The 14,507-nt window shown below is 58.7% G+C and overlaps 1 protein-coding gene across 1 annotated transcript in view; it reads right to left on the reverse strand.

The window, feature by feature from the left end:
- Window positions 1-450: 450 nt before the first annotated feature.
- Window positions 451-14,507, reverse strand: part of MPPED1 (metallophosphoesterase domain containing 1) — a 64,024-nt gene continuing 49,967 nt past the window's right edge. The window contains exons 4-6 of the mRNA XM_076006929.1: window positions 6,156-6,271; window positions 5,677-5,790; window positions 451-1,714 (exon numbers count right to left, since the gene is read on the reverse strand). Of these exons, the coding sequence (XP_075863044.1) occupies window positions 1,596-1,714; window positions 5,677-5,790; window positions 6,156-6,271 (349 nt within the window). The 3' untranslated portion in view covers window positions 451-1,595. The remainder of the gene's footprint in view (window positions 1,715-5,676; window positions 5,791-6,155; window positions 6,272-14,507) is intronic.

Here is a 14,507-nt window from a genome sequence, read left to right on the forward strand (position 1 = left end):
AAGCCAGGGACCAAGGTTCAAATCCCACCTCTGCCCCTTGTGTGCTGTGCGGCCCCAGGCAAGTCACCTCGCCTCATCTCTAAAATGGGGACAGCAGTACCTACCTTGAAGGACCATCTGAGGATGAAACAACATTAAATCTGCAAAAGGGCTCATCAAAGGCTGGCTCCCAGGGCTGGGACCAGAGGGGAGAGTGAGGCCCTGCTCTCAGGTGCACACTTTAACCGGGGTGCAAAACTTCAGTAATAGGACAAATACTATTGTTATGGTGTTAAAAATCAAAATTTTTCCACAGATCCACTCAACTTTTTAAAAAATCAAAATTAATGCAAAAAAAATGCATGATGAACAAAATATCAAAATTTTAAATAAAGACAGAATGTGACCCTGCACTTGCCCGACCCTGCCTCAAGGCCACCCCAGTCCCAGCCCCCCTGGCCCCTCCCCTGCCTCACCCCCAGTCCTCAGCCACAGAGGAAGAAGCAGCTGTCCAAGGTGGGGCCGCCGGCACCAGGGCCTGCTCTCTCTCGGAGCCACCCTGCCCCGGTGACGGGCCGCCGGGACCAGGGCAATGAGGGTGTTGAGCCCTTTAGGGTCCCCAGCTGTGGGCATGCAGATGGAATCCCAATGGCGCAAGGAAACCGCACCAAGGAACACAACCCACCGCAGGGCAGTGACGAGAAACACGGGCCCACTGGGGTGGATTGAGAGGAGAGGGCGCGCACTCACGTGTGCGTGTGTGTGCACACACATGAGACAGAGCGGCACAGCCTCGGCCCACAGACCCTCCAGGCTGCTGAGTTCCGCAGAACAGCGCAGTCCCCAGGGACCCAGGGCTGTCCCCCCGTGACCGGGAGCCTCTCGCTGGCCCTGGGCACACAGAGGGCTCATTCTGCAGCTCTAATCGCCCAAATCCAGGCTGCCAGCAAGTGCCCAGAATGCTCAGGCCATCGTCCACGTCAGTGAAAATGCCCACAGGAAGAAACGGGGAACAACGCCAGGCAAACGCTTGTGGGCCCGGCCAGGGACAGTCTGAATTCCTGAGATGTCCCCAAATACTCCCTTGGAGGGCTCCACCTCCAGCAGGCCTGTCTCCTCTCTGGCCTGGGAGGACAGGAAGGGCTGGCTGCACCCAGGCTGCAAAACCTCCCCACCGCCCCCCAACCCCGGGGCCTGCAGCCACGCAGACCCTTGGGCAGAGGGACACTTTGTGCGAGAACTTCCGAAACCCACTCGAGAGCAGCAGCATCACAGACCAGGAGGGGGTCCAGCTGAGAAGGACGAAGATTCAGTCATTTCCAAAGCAAGACAGGGCCACGAGATTATCAGGTCCTTTAACGAGGTACACGCGGGATGTACACACAGAAAAAGTAATAAGCACAGAACCCCTGGTGGGGACACGCAGGGTCCCGACTCCAGGTGACAGAAGGCTGAAGGGTCATTCCAAGGCCTCAATGAGTCTGCTGGGCTATCCCTGCAGCCAGACGGATCGTCTGGGTCATTCGGCATGGAAGGAAGGGTGGCTGGGGGTCCGTGCTCTCGGCCAGGCATGTGTAGCTGACACGGGTGGGCAGGGCTGCAGCAGCGGGGGGCAGTCAGGAGTTCCGGGGTGTGGGGAGGTCGATGACTATAGGCGGATTCACAGGCTGGTAGTTCACAGTGCACACGGACGCGTTCACATAGGTGGTGGTCCCATCTGCCATGACACCATACCCTGGAACAAAAGCACACACCTGTCAGGCCGGGACCCCGAGCAGTGAGGGTCTGGTGGGCGTGGTGGGCAGAAGGCGCTCAGCCACGTGGGCTGGGTGTGTCTGAGGCAAGCTACTGAAACTCTCCAGGTCCGTCTCTGCGTCCGTAAAATGGAGGTGATGATGATAGATGCTACTTCCAAGCTGCTGTGAGGGTTAAATGAGAAAATCATCCACGTGCAGTGCTCAGCCCAGTGCCTGGCACACGAGCAGCACACAGTGAGTCCCAGCATCATCACTGTCATCTTCACCAACACCATCACCACCACCATCATCACCATCACCATCAACTTCATCATCACCATCACCACCACCATCACCATCAACTTCATCACCACCATCACCATCACCACCATCACCATCACCACCACCATCACCATCAACTTCATCACCACCATCACCACCATCACCATCACCACCACCATCACCTTCATCATCACCATCACCACCACCATCACCATCATCTCCATCAACTTCATCATCACCATCACCACCATCACCATCATCACCATCACCACCACCATCACCATCAACTTCATTATCACCATCACCACCATCACCATCATCACCATCACCACCACCATCACCATCAACTTCATCACCATCACCACCATCACCATCACCTTCATCATCACCATCACCACCACCATCACCATCATCACCATCACCCCCACCATCACCATCACCCCCACCATCACCATCACCCCCCACCATCACCATTGTTGGTGCTCAGAAAACAGTAACCCAAAGCCAAGTCCTCAGAAGCAGCCTCAGAAGCAAAAGTTTTTCTCTGACCGTCTCCTGTCCTCCTGCCTCTCAGTCCCATTCTTCCCCGAGACTAGTCACAGAAACTAGAATCTCTCTTCTCCAAGGCAGGTCATTGAAATCAGAACCCTTTTTCCTGAAAGCCAGCCACAAAACCTAAAATTATTCTATGTAAAAACTGGCCATAAAGAAATGATCTGACCCATGTGTTTGACTGTAGGCTATAAGACCCCCTTTCCAGAGAGGGTCCTGCCCCACACCCAGAAGGAAGATGCTGCACAGAGAAGAATACGGATAGACAGGCCTTGCTGGGCTCCCTCATACTTTTTGGTCCAATGATATTTCTACATGGCTGTCCATACTTTGTTGAGCCTAAGCATAAAATTGGACGATTTCCCCCGTATCTTTGTGTTTTCAATCTGAAGGCTCCATGTATACAGCTTAAATAAAGTGTTATGCCTTTTCTCCTAGTAATCAATCTTCCTCATGTCAGCGATCTCTCATGGAAACTTTAGGGAGCCATGGCCTTGGTGCTTACTCCATCATCACCATCATCATCACCATCATCACCATCATTGCCATCATCATCACCACCACCACCATCATCATCAAATCAGCATCACTGACATCATCACTATCATCATTGACATCACCACGATCATCACCATCACCACCATCACCACCATCATCATCACCATCACCATCATCGACATCATCATCGACATCATCACTATCATCACTGACATCACCACCATCACCACCATCACCACCATCACCATCATCACCACCATCACCATCATCACCACCATCACCACCATTACCACCATCACCATCATCACCACCATCATCATCATCACCACCATCATCATCACCACCATCACCACCATCATCATCACCACCATCATCCCCACCACCACCATCATCATCATCACCACCATCATCCCCACCACCACCATCATCATCATCACCATCACCACCATCATCATCACCACCATCACCACCATCATCATCACCACCATCATCCCCACCACCACCATCATCATCATCACCATCACCACCATCATCATCATCACCATCACCACCATCATCATCATCACCATCATCACCACCATCATCACCACTATCATCATCACCAACACCACCACCATCATCGACATCATCATCATTGACATAATCACTATCATCACTGACATCACCACCATCACCACCATCAGCATCATTACCATCATCACCACCATCATCCCCACCACCATCATCATCACACCATCACCACCATCATCATCATCACCATCATCACCACCATCATCCCACCACCACCATCATCACCATCACCACCATCATCATCATCACCATCATCACCACCATCACCACCATCATCATCACCATCATCACCACCATCATCCCCACCACCACCATCATCATCATCACCATCATCACTGCCATCATCATCACCATCACCACCACCATCATCACCACCATCACCATCATTGACATCACTAAGATCACCACCATCACCATCATTACCACCATCGTCATTGACATCATCACTGTCATGATGATATCATCACTATCATCATCACCTCCATCAATACCACTGTCATCATCACCCTCATTATCCTAACACCATCATCATCACCATCCTTATCATCATCATCATCAGTATATCATCATCATCACTGACATCATCACCACATCACTCACTGTCATCACTACAATGACTGTCACCTTTGTCATCACCACCATCACCACCAGATCACTGTCATCACTACAATGACTGTCACCTTTGTCATCACCACCATCACCACCATATCACTCACTGTCATCACTACAATGACTGTCACCTTTGTCATCATCACCACCATCACCACCACATCACTCACTGTCATCACTACCGTGACCGTCACCTTTGTCATCACCAGCATTATCATCGTTGTCATGTACATTCCTCTCTGCCTCCTTCACACCCTCTTCCCGCCACCTCTGCTTGTCAGGACCCTCCTCATCCTTCAGCCCAGGTCACACCTGTGCTCAGGTATGATGTGGGTCACAGGTGGCCTTGGCTGTGAGGAGCTGTGCGCCCACAGTAGGGCTGCAGGAATGACAGCCATCATCATCATCCCCAGCACACGAGCCGTCCACCCGTCCCGTGGCTGCCGAGGCTCTGCCTGCACTGACTCATCTGCTGCGGCGCCCGCTCGCTCCTGCCCTCCGCGTGGGCTGCGGGCCCTCAGGGAATTGCTTGGGGCCTGTTTGCTTTTGAGCTGCAAAATGACACCACGTGGACCGGGAACAGGTGGAGGCCCTGGGGCCCTGGTCCAACCACAGACTTGAGGGGGCCGGGCGATGGCTGGGGGAAACTGCACTGCTATGCCCCACGGCAGGGGTGTGGCAGGGAGGCCTTGCCTAGGTGAGATGAATGTTTAAAAAGGGGGGTGTGCCAAACTGGCGAAATCAGGCTCCGGTGAGGATGCCTGAGGTCTACCAGGGAACGCCACATGCAGCAACAGGCCAGGCTGTGGCAGTGTGGGTGGCCGGAGCTGGAGCTGCCGTCGCCCCTCACCCAGAGCCACCCTGCCACCGCCCACAGGGTGAAGTGGACATCAGCCCTCCAGCCGTGGCTCCCGCCCTCCAGGCCGAAGCCAGAACACCAGGTCAGCACGTGTGTGGGGGGAGGGGTCTATACACGCCACTAGAGCTCACAGGCAGGCAGTCCCTCCACATTTATTAAACACCTATTGTATGCAGGCCCTGAGGATGTAAGCCACAAGACAGGGCCATCGGCCTTGAGGAATTCTCAGTGTGCCCACCAATACAATATAATGCATCCTCCAAATGTCCCCTCCTCTGAAAACCCCTGCCCATCTGGAAGACCGCGCAGACGAGAGGCTCAGCAGAACTGCAGGGCTCCAAGGAAGCCAAATGGACCCTCAAGTCTCGCAAGTCCTTGCATGTGTCTTCCTGTTACCGGACACTTCAGCATGGCTGACTGACAGCCAGGGATGGACGTGGCACTCACAAGGGAACAACGTAACTGGGCAATTTCCCTTCTGGCCAAGGAGATCAGGGAGGAGGTGACCAGGGCCGAAGGGAGGGGACGTGGCCCTCTGAGGGGTCAGGCAGGAGCCCCCGGTGTCAGGCCCGCTCCCCCACCCCCGCTGACCTTCGTGGATGTGGCCGAAGACGTGCAGCCGCGGCTGGACGCGCCTCTGGACCGTGTTGAGCAGCTCCACGCAGCCCACCCGCTGCATCTTCTTGGGGACCCAGTCCAGGAAGCCTGTGCGGGGAGACAACGGGGCAATGACAGGGCCCGGGAGGCCTGGCCCCCATCCCCACACCCCAGGTGGCAGCATCTGCAGCCTCAGAGAGACACGCGCTCTTGGCCCAGGCCTGGGCGCCGGCGCACCGCGTGTGCAATGGCCCACGCTCCTGGTCCCTGTGGCTGCAAGGAGCCCGGGGGTAACAAGTCAAGCCCCGGCCCACAGCAGGCGCCCAGGAAATGGGGGACAATGGGGAGACGTGTCCCCAGCGCCCCAGCAAGCTGGACCCAGAGCAGAGCCTGTCGGGGGCTCCTCTGGACAGGCCGGGCTGACGCGCAAGGCCCCGCCCGCCCTGCCCCGCGCCCCGCGCCCGCGTTCTTACCCAGGGGCGGCCCGTGGGTTATCAGGACGTCCACGCCTTCGGGAATGAGGCTCCACTTCTCCAGCAGGGCTTGGCCTCTCGGCAGGTTGAACCCCCAGCCGTAAAACCAGGGCTGCCTGCGCGAGAAGAGCAGGTGGTGAGGGGACCGGGCGAGGCTCTGGGGTGACCATGGGGCGGGGGCTCCATGGGGCCAGGCGGCCGGCGGGACCAGCTCGCTGCCAGAGACCCACGCCCAGGAGCTGGCCACGGGGTCACCACAATTCTCTGTCCTGTCTCCTCTTGCTAACCTCTAGTTTCTATTTTTGTATAATGAGTATTATTTACATAACAAAAAACCTAAAAATACATATATCATATATTAATACATTTCACATATCAGCATTATATATTAATTATATATACATATTAATTATATATATATATATATCAACTTCTTCCAAAGACCTTCCTTGCTCCAAGCCCCTCTAAGGAAATCCACAGAGAACATTCTCCACCCCCAGCCCACCCCCAGGGACCTGCCCTCCCCCTTCCCCTCCCCCAGGTGTGGCGTGCGCAGCCCCAACTGAGACAGGAGAGTCCAGGTGGCTCCGCCTGAAGCACCCAGCAGGGAATGGGGGTAGGGCCAGGCTGGGCCAGGCCAGCAGGAGGGGACTTGGTGGCCCTGGCCTGTGACACAGCCCCAGCCTGTTACCCAGCCCAGACCCGGACCCTCAGCTGCGAGTCGTCCCCCCAACTGGTTCCGTGATGAACCTGTGACTAGATTCTCCCAGCTGGAGGGGAGCTCGGACTCTTGCTTTTTCTTCTCCAATCTCCTTCCATGTTGAGGACATCAGACTCTTTGAACGATGAGAAGAGGACACTGTCACCTCTGTGCATAGACCAGCGAGCTTCCAGCCTTGGGGGCTGTCAGTAACTGTGGGACTGTCCCAAGGGTGGACAGCTGGAGCACGCTGAGCCAGGCGTCCACCAAACCTGGAACTTCCCTGCCGGACAGGCCCATATGAAGCCACCTGAGCTGAGTGTTTCAGTCACCGGCAACCAGAGCAGACCAAGGCGTGAGGATCATCCCTTGGGTTTAAGTCACCACACGACCCCAAATGACTTTAGCGTTCCCGAGGTCACCACCCTCAGCGCCACCACTGCTGTGGTCCAAACGGGTGTGCCCGCCCAAAATGCATCGTCTGAAAACTAATCCCCAAGGTGACGGTATTAGGAGGTGGGGCCCTCGGGGGAGATTAGGTCTGAAGGGGGCGCCCTGGGAGGGACCAGTGAGAGACCCCCTTCCGCTGGAAGGAGCTGCCACCTACGGACAGGGGAGAGGCCCTCACCAAACACCGACCTGCCACTGCCTTGATCGTGGACTTTGCAACCTCCAGACCACGAGAAACAAATTTCTGTCGTTAATAAGCCACCCAGTCTGCGGTATTCTGTCACAGCAGCCCAAACAGACTAAGACAGCCACCGTCACCATCATCGCCAGCACCACGGTTGTGGGTGAGACTGTCCCCCAAGCAGATGCGTGGCTACCCCAGTGCCTGCGAACATGCCCTTATTTAGAAACAAGTTCTTTGCAGATGAAATGAGCTGCGGTCATGCCGGATAGTGTGGGCCCTACAGCCCGGGGCAGTGTCCTGAGAAGAGGCCACGTGAAAGCAGACACAGAGGGAAGAACACCAGGTGGCCACGGAGGCACGCTGCCACACCAAGGGCCGGTGAGGATGCCAGCGCCATCGGCCAGGAGAGAGGCGCAAGCCGGTCTTCCGCAGGGCCTCCGAACAGGAACGAACCTCGGCGAGACCCCTGCAGACTTCGGCCTCCGGACTGTGAGAGAACGACTTCCGTCGTGTTAACCCCGCAGCGTGTGACAGTTACACGGCCCTACACTGACATCACCACCATCGCCTCCCCACCTGCCGCCCAGGGACCTCTGCCCTGCAGCAGGCTCGGCCAGACACGTCTGCCCCTCCCTGTCTCATGCAGGAGGGGACCGAGGGCCAGGGATTAGGAATAGAGCCGCCAGCATTCCCTGCACACCTGCGTTTGCCAGGCCCCAGGTAAGTCCACAACACAGACGGGTTGAGATGCTGCAAGAACACTGTGAATTAAAGACTGGGATGATTCCCATTTCACAGATGAGGAAGCTGAGGCTGAGGCTAAGATGGTGCAGGCTTTGGGCTGCCGTGTGCTGGCTCTCAAGTGCCCAAAGCTGCCACATAAATCCTGCCCCCCACTAACATGCACCATTGGGGGCGTGGCTAGCAGCCCTGGCTGTCAACCCGGTGGCTCCGCCCTGTTGGCAGCCACCCAGCGCACCAAGGAACACCATCCGAAAACCCTGGCTTATCCCACGCTGACAGGTCCCGGACTGGAGGACTGGGGTTCAGCAAGGGCAGGGAGGGGCCCGGCTCACACAGGGAGCCAGTGGAGAAGCCATGTCCAAACCCAGTGTGCTGCCCTCTGTCCCCACCCTTTGAGCAGCAGCACCGTCTCCTGGACACACCTGTGACGGAGGAGGATGGGTGACCACACTGGTGGCTTGGGGGTCAAAGGTCCTCATCGTTCTGTAGGGGAAACTAATGTTTAATGCGTGGTGGTCAGTGAGAGAGGATCAGACTAATGGATAAATTGATTCTTTTTTTTTTTCTTCCTAAAATCATGGAGAAATAATGAATAACTTGTTAACAAGATGTTGGGCAGGACTTTGCCGGTTGCCTTGGGATTGCAACCCAACTTCCAAGCTGAAACCAACCCCCTCATTCAAAACACAGCCCCAGTGACCCGGGGAGAACTCGCTTTTGATGAAAGCCGCAGAACACACCAGGCCACCGTCTCCCCAAGCCCCTGCCAGCCTGGGCTCTTGGCCTTGAGGAAGAGGCTGGCAGATTCTTGGCTGGCGGGTGGGGGGAGGCACGGGGGCTCCAGCCATGAGCAGCTCGTGAGAGCCCCTTGCACAGGCGGGGGCTGGGAAGGAGACAGGGGCCTGTGGGAGCAGAGTGTGGGGGCGCCGGCACGGAGGGGCTGCCTGCTCCCAGGCTTGAGATCTCCCAAGGGATCCCACCCACAGCAAGTGCCGCCAAGTCAGGAGACCAGGTGGCGGGGGCTGCAGAATGGCAGGGGCTGGCACAGGGTGGGGCGTCCACACGGGCCTGCCCTGTGCATCTGCAGAAAGCCAAGGGTATTCTCTGCAGAAAAATGGCCACACACAGGATCGTACACCCACCTTCAAGGGAATCTTGGGGTCAGATCTGGGTTAGAATTGTCCACCTCTTACTACCTGTGTGCCCTTAAGCAAAGAACTTAACTTCTCTCTATGCCTTAATTTGGCCATCTGTAAAGTGGGGATAATAATACTATCTGCTGCAGCGCGGCTACTGAAAACATTAAATCAGCTGATGCATGTAAAGTGCAAAAAATAATGCCTGGTTCACAGTAAGTGCTCCAGGTTCTACAGCTGCCCTCACCATCCTCCTCACCTCCACCACCCCCACCATCAACACCCCCGTCACCACCACCACCATCACCATCATCACCTCCACCATCCCCACCATCAGCCCCACCATCATCACCTCCATCACCATCATCATGACCATCACCTCCACCATCATCATCATCACCACCATCACCTCCACCATCCCCACCATCAGCCCCACCATCAACACCTCCATCACCACCACCATCATCATCACCACCATCATCACCATCATCATCATATCACTGTTACTATCACGGACCCCTCCTGAGACCCACCCATAGAGTCTGGATGAAAACCTGGGGCAGGGTCTGATGCAAACTGCATTTCCTTTTTAAAGAAGAGGAAATATCAGAGTACATCGGGCAGGAACTCGATGCTTCCGTTAAATACATTCCTATTTAACAGACACCCACGCCCGCGTGTGCAGACTCACAGCGTAAACCGCTTTCCCACCGCGCTTCGCGGTCGCGAGCGCCGCGGCCCTCGGGCTGCCCCCGCCCCCGCCCCACCCCGCGAGCTGGGGACCTGCAGCGCTGGGCCCACACGGGCAGAGCCCCCAGGGGGCGAAGGGCTGCAGGGAAGCCGTGGCAGCCTGGAAGCACCGTGGCCCTCCCGGGAGCCCCAGCCCCACCGCTGACAGCAAAGGAAGCCGCTCACGCCCGGCGCTGCCTTCCTCACAGCTCCATTTTCCCAAAGTCTCATCAAATATTTACAAGGCGGCGCGCGGCCACATCAGTGCGGAGAAAGCACGTGTTAGCTCTCGCGAGCCACAGCCGGGGCGGTTTTCGACAGAGACACTCAGGAACATGCCAGAGACCCCGCAGACACCCAGAAGCCGGCCCTGGTGGAGGGAGCATCTGCCCGTCCCACCTTCCCCCACCCAGCACCGAGGAGCCTTCCTCTAGGGGTGACAGTTTCCTGCCAGCTTCTTGGAAACACCTGATCTCAAATCTTGCGAAGCCGGAATCCCCCTCACCCGCCCTCCATAATGCCCAGAGAGGTCACTCCACTTCCCAGCGTCACACAGCAAGTCCCAGGCAGGCCTGGGTGAAGAACCGGGTCTCCATTAGGCAGCTGGTCTGGAACTATCCCTACTGTCGCTCCTGCCTCCCTCTGCAACTCACCCCGCTGTGGGGCCCTGAGAACACCCCCAGATGCACGGGAGAGCCGGCCTTGCCCGCAGCATCTGGGCGGGGCAGCTGGCACCAGCGCGTTAGGTCCCAGAGGGCGGGAGGTGGCCCTGCTCCCTGTAACGGGTGCAGAGGGCACAGGCGCTGGCGTCAGGCATCCTGGTGCTGCCCTGGGCTGGGCTCTCACCTCTGCCAGCCTCGGTTTCCTCCCGCGCAAACATGGGATAGTGACGCTTGTGTCCCCAGACCTCACCCACGAGGGCAGGGAGGGCTCTGCTCTCTCCTGTGCCCCACTGCCGGGGTGAGGGGACACGGAGGAGGTGCAGAGAGGGGAGCGGATTCCCCCACCGCTGCGGAAACGCTCCTGCATGCCTGGGAGCCCGTCAATGGGAAGAGGGGATGCTCCTGCTTTCATTGGAATTTGGGGGAGCGGCAGCCAAACCGTGCACAGAAGCATCCAGAAGAGACGTTTCCCAGGACAGTCTGCTGGCTGGAGAGAGCCATCCTCAGGAGGGGGCCTCACTCAGAGGGGCAGGGGTGACCTCGCTGACCACAGTCCTTTGAGGGGCCCCAAGGCGGGGCGGCCCGCGGCCCTGCGCTCACGCGGAGCAGCCGGGTCTGCCGTGGGCGCGGGAGACAAAGCAGTGGCCCCCTCGGGTGAGGGTGTCCTGGACCCCCCAGCGCGCCATGGCTGGTGACGGGGTGAGCCCGCCACCCCAGAGAGCGCGGCATGTGGGACCGATCCCGTGACCCCAGTCCCACTCCCCGGGAGTGCTCGGGCTGCAAAGGACGGGCAGGGGGTGCCGCGAGGCCCCAGGCAGCCCCATGCAGCCCGCACCTCACCGCCACCACCGCCGTGGGCCGACACCGTGCGTGGGCCGACACCCTGTGTGTGGGCCGACACCCCGCGCGTGGGCGCCCCGAGGGCCCCAAGGGCCGCAGCACGGGTTTCCCGTGTGACCTGGCGCGGGGACCCAGCCTGGCCACCCCGCGGCCCGAGAGGAGGGCGGGCGGATCAGAATTCCGGCGGAGCGATGGGAGGCGGCTTTATGTCCTGAATTTCTGTCTTTCTGTTCTAAAGTAACCATTGGAATAATTTTCTTACAGAATGATAGTTGCCATGACAACCAGAGCAAATTTTCCTTTTCTGAAACAGATGTCTCATTTAGTTGAAAATTAGAATGTGAACAAACCCATGGGAAAAATTAATTCAAACTTTAACAGAGCGCTGAATACAATGTAATCTCTCAGAGGTTAACCCCTTAACAGCGTTTCTGTGTGCTTACGGTAACCTTCGCATCCAGCCCAATTAAGCCCGCTTAGCCAATATGAATGACCTCCTCGCGGCCGATCATTAACGGCCCCCCCCCACCGGGCGCGAATTCCGGGTTCTTTAACTGCACGCGGGGAGGAAAATGCTCCTCTGCAGAGAATGGCAGCGGCGGGGCCTGCGCCGCTCGGGCTTCCTGTCGCCCAGGTGCCGTGCACGGCCCCTGGGCAGGTAGGTGCACCCCAAGGTCACTTAATCAGCCTGGGGAACAGCCACCCCTGGCTGCATGCCATTCCTGGGGCCCTGGGGCTTGGGGACAGAGGAGGTGCTGGGGGTGCCTCCGGGCGGGGCTGAGCCGGCCGTGCACCCAGGCCAGGGCGACACGCCAGGAGCAGAGGACGGGGGCCCTCCCTCGATGGGACGCCCAGGGGTCGCCCAGGGGACACTGACACAGAGAGAGCTGGCCTTTCCAGGAATGGCCAACTCAACCCTCACCGCCCCCGCCCCCACACACAGAGGCAGCTGCCATTGCTGCCCCATCTTACAGATGCAGAAACTGAGGCAGGCAGAGGTTTCCAAGCGACATAGCCAGGGCCATGCCCTTTGCTCGCACCCCAAAACGAGGAACCCGCACCAGCCACTACCGCAGCAGTTAATCCTCGGGACGAGCTGTCGGGAGGCCCCCGTTAGAGCCAGGAAATGGGCGCACAGAGAAGCCACTCGGTGAGGACACGCAGGAAGCAAGAGGGGCTTGGACCAGGGCTCCGGCCTCCTGCGTCCTGTGCCCACGCTGATGGCTGATGCCAGGAGGGCTCGGGGCCCAGGCTCCCTCCTTCAAGGGCGACTGCCTGACTGCTCCTCCGAGGTCGCCTACCGGGTCCCAGCCTGGTCCCCGCCCCGCGGGCCCCCTCTGAGCCTGCAGCTCTGGCTCCGGGTCCTCACCTCTCACTCTCCTGCAAGTGACTCCTCTGCTCCAAAGCCTCCCATGGCTCCCCACTGCCTCCTCATGGCCTGGCACATGGGCCCATAGGACCCGGCCCAGCCCACCTTTCAGAGCATCCTGCTCAGACCCCCCCCCAGTCAACCACCCACATCAGCCTTAACAGCACAGCCTGGCCTTGCCCCACTCTAGGTTTTTGCTCGTGCTGGTCCAAAAATCCAAAACGCCCTTCCTAGCCTCTCCTTGTCATCCATGCCCCATATGCATTAAGGCCTGGCTCGAAGGCCACCTCTTCCAGGAGTTTCCCTGATGACACCTTCTCCACCTAACTGGCCTGTGCTCGCTCCTCGGCAGGCCCAGGTCGGGTCTGGCCCTGAAGCCCTCATGCCCAGGTGGGCTTCAGGAAAGGCTTGTTCAAGGTGGGCACAAATGAATGAATGAAAGATGGAATGAACAAGCAGGTGTGCTCTACCCGTCAGGTAGGTGGGAGAAAGTACACAGGAGCCCTCTGCTCCATGCACCCCCTGGCAGGAGCCCCGGCCCAGAGCCCCCAACAGCCATAAGGCTGAGACCTGCGTCAACACAAAGAACAGCCCGTGAGGAGAACTCTCCCATCCACCGAGCAGCCCGTTCTGCCTCACCCGCCACCAACCCGCCCGGGGACACATGTGCCATCCCACAGATGAGGCCTCAGGGGCGAAGCCTGGCCCAGGACGCTGCATCCCGACCCCCAGGAAGGCGCGCCTCCCCTGGGGGACCCCCTGCTTCCCCAGGCAGCCCATGGCCCAGGGCGGGCCTAGGCAGGGTGAGCACTGGGAACCCTGTGTCGGCCTGGGCAGCCCACCACGGGAGCCCCTCAGAGAAGACGCCTCTTACAGGGGACCTGCCAGGCCGGGGGTCTCGCCTCCTCCCCTTCGCAGCCCTCTGAGGCCGCTCCTGCCCTGCGCTCTCCCAGGAGCCTGCCCAGACCCGCTGCCCGCCCCTGCCAGACGCGCTCCCACCCGCCAGCTCTTCCCACCCCGCGCCTCCCTCCCCAAAGAAGCCGGCCACTTCCAGGGAGCCAGCGTGGCCACGGCCAGTGTCAGGGGTGTCTCTGGTGAGGAAGACACCTGTCATTGGCCCCGGACACTCCAGGATCCCAATGAGGCTGGATTCCCATTCTGCAGCACGGGAAACTGAGGCTCAGAGAGGTCAGAGACAGGCCCAGTTCCCAAGCGAGTTCATGCCTGCGCCAAGGCCAGACTGTGGTGTGCTGACCCTCACTCCAAGGGCAGTCTCTTCCTCCCGGGGACACCCCGCCGTCCAAGCTTCCTCTGTCGCCTGCCGGCCAGTGTTTGCACTTCCCGGTTGGCAGGCCGGGGCGGAAGCGGAGGGCACAGGCCAGCCCCGCCGCCTGCCCTGCCTGGCCCGATGGCTGCCCGGGCACCGCGCCCCAAAGCCTGCCACTCACACACCTTGCCAGGGCACACGGCCGCGCAGGCCAGCAGCAAGAGAGCGGGCCGAAGGAGGCCCTGTCAGCCCTAATCGATTTCCCCGCCCT

This window comes from Microcebus murinus, chromosome 10 (assembly GCF_040939455.1).
Source record: "Microcebus murinus isolate Inina chromosome 10, M.murinus_Inina_mat1.0, whole genome shotgun sequence".
NCBI classification, from domain to species: domain Eukaryota; kingdom Metazoa; phylum Chordata; class Mammalia; order Primates; family Cheirogaleidae; genus Microcebus; species Microcebus murinus.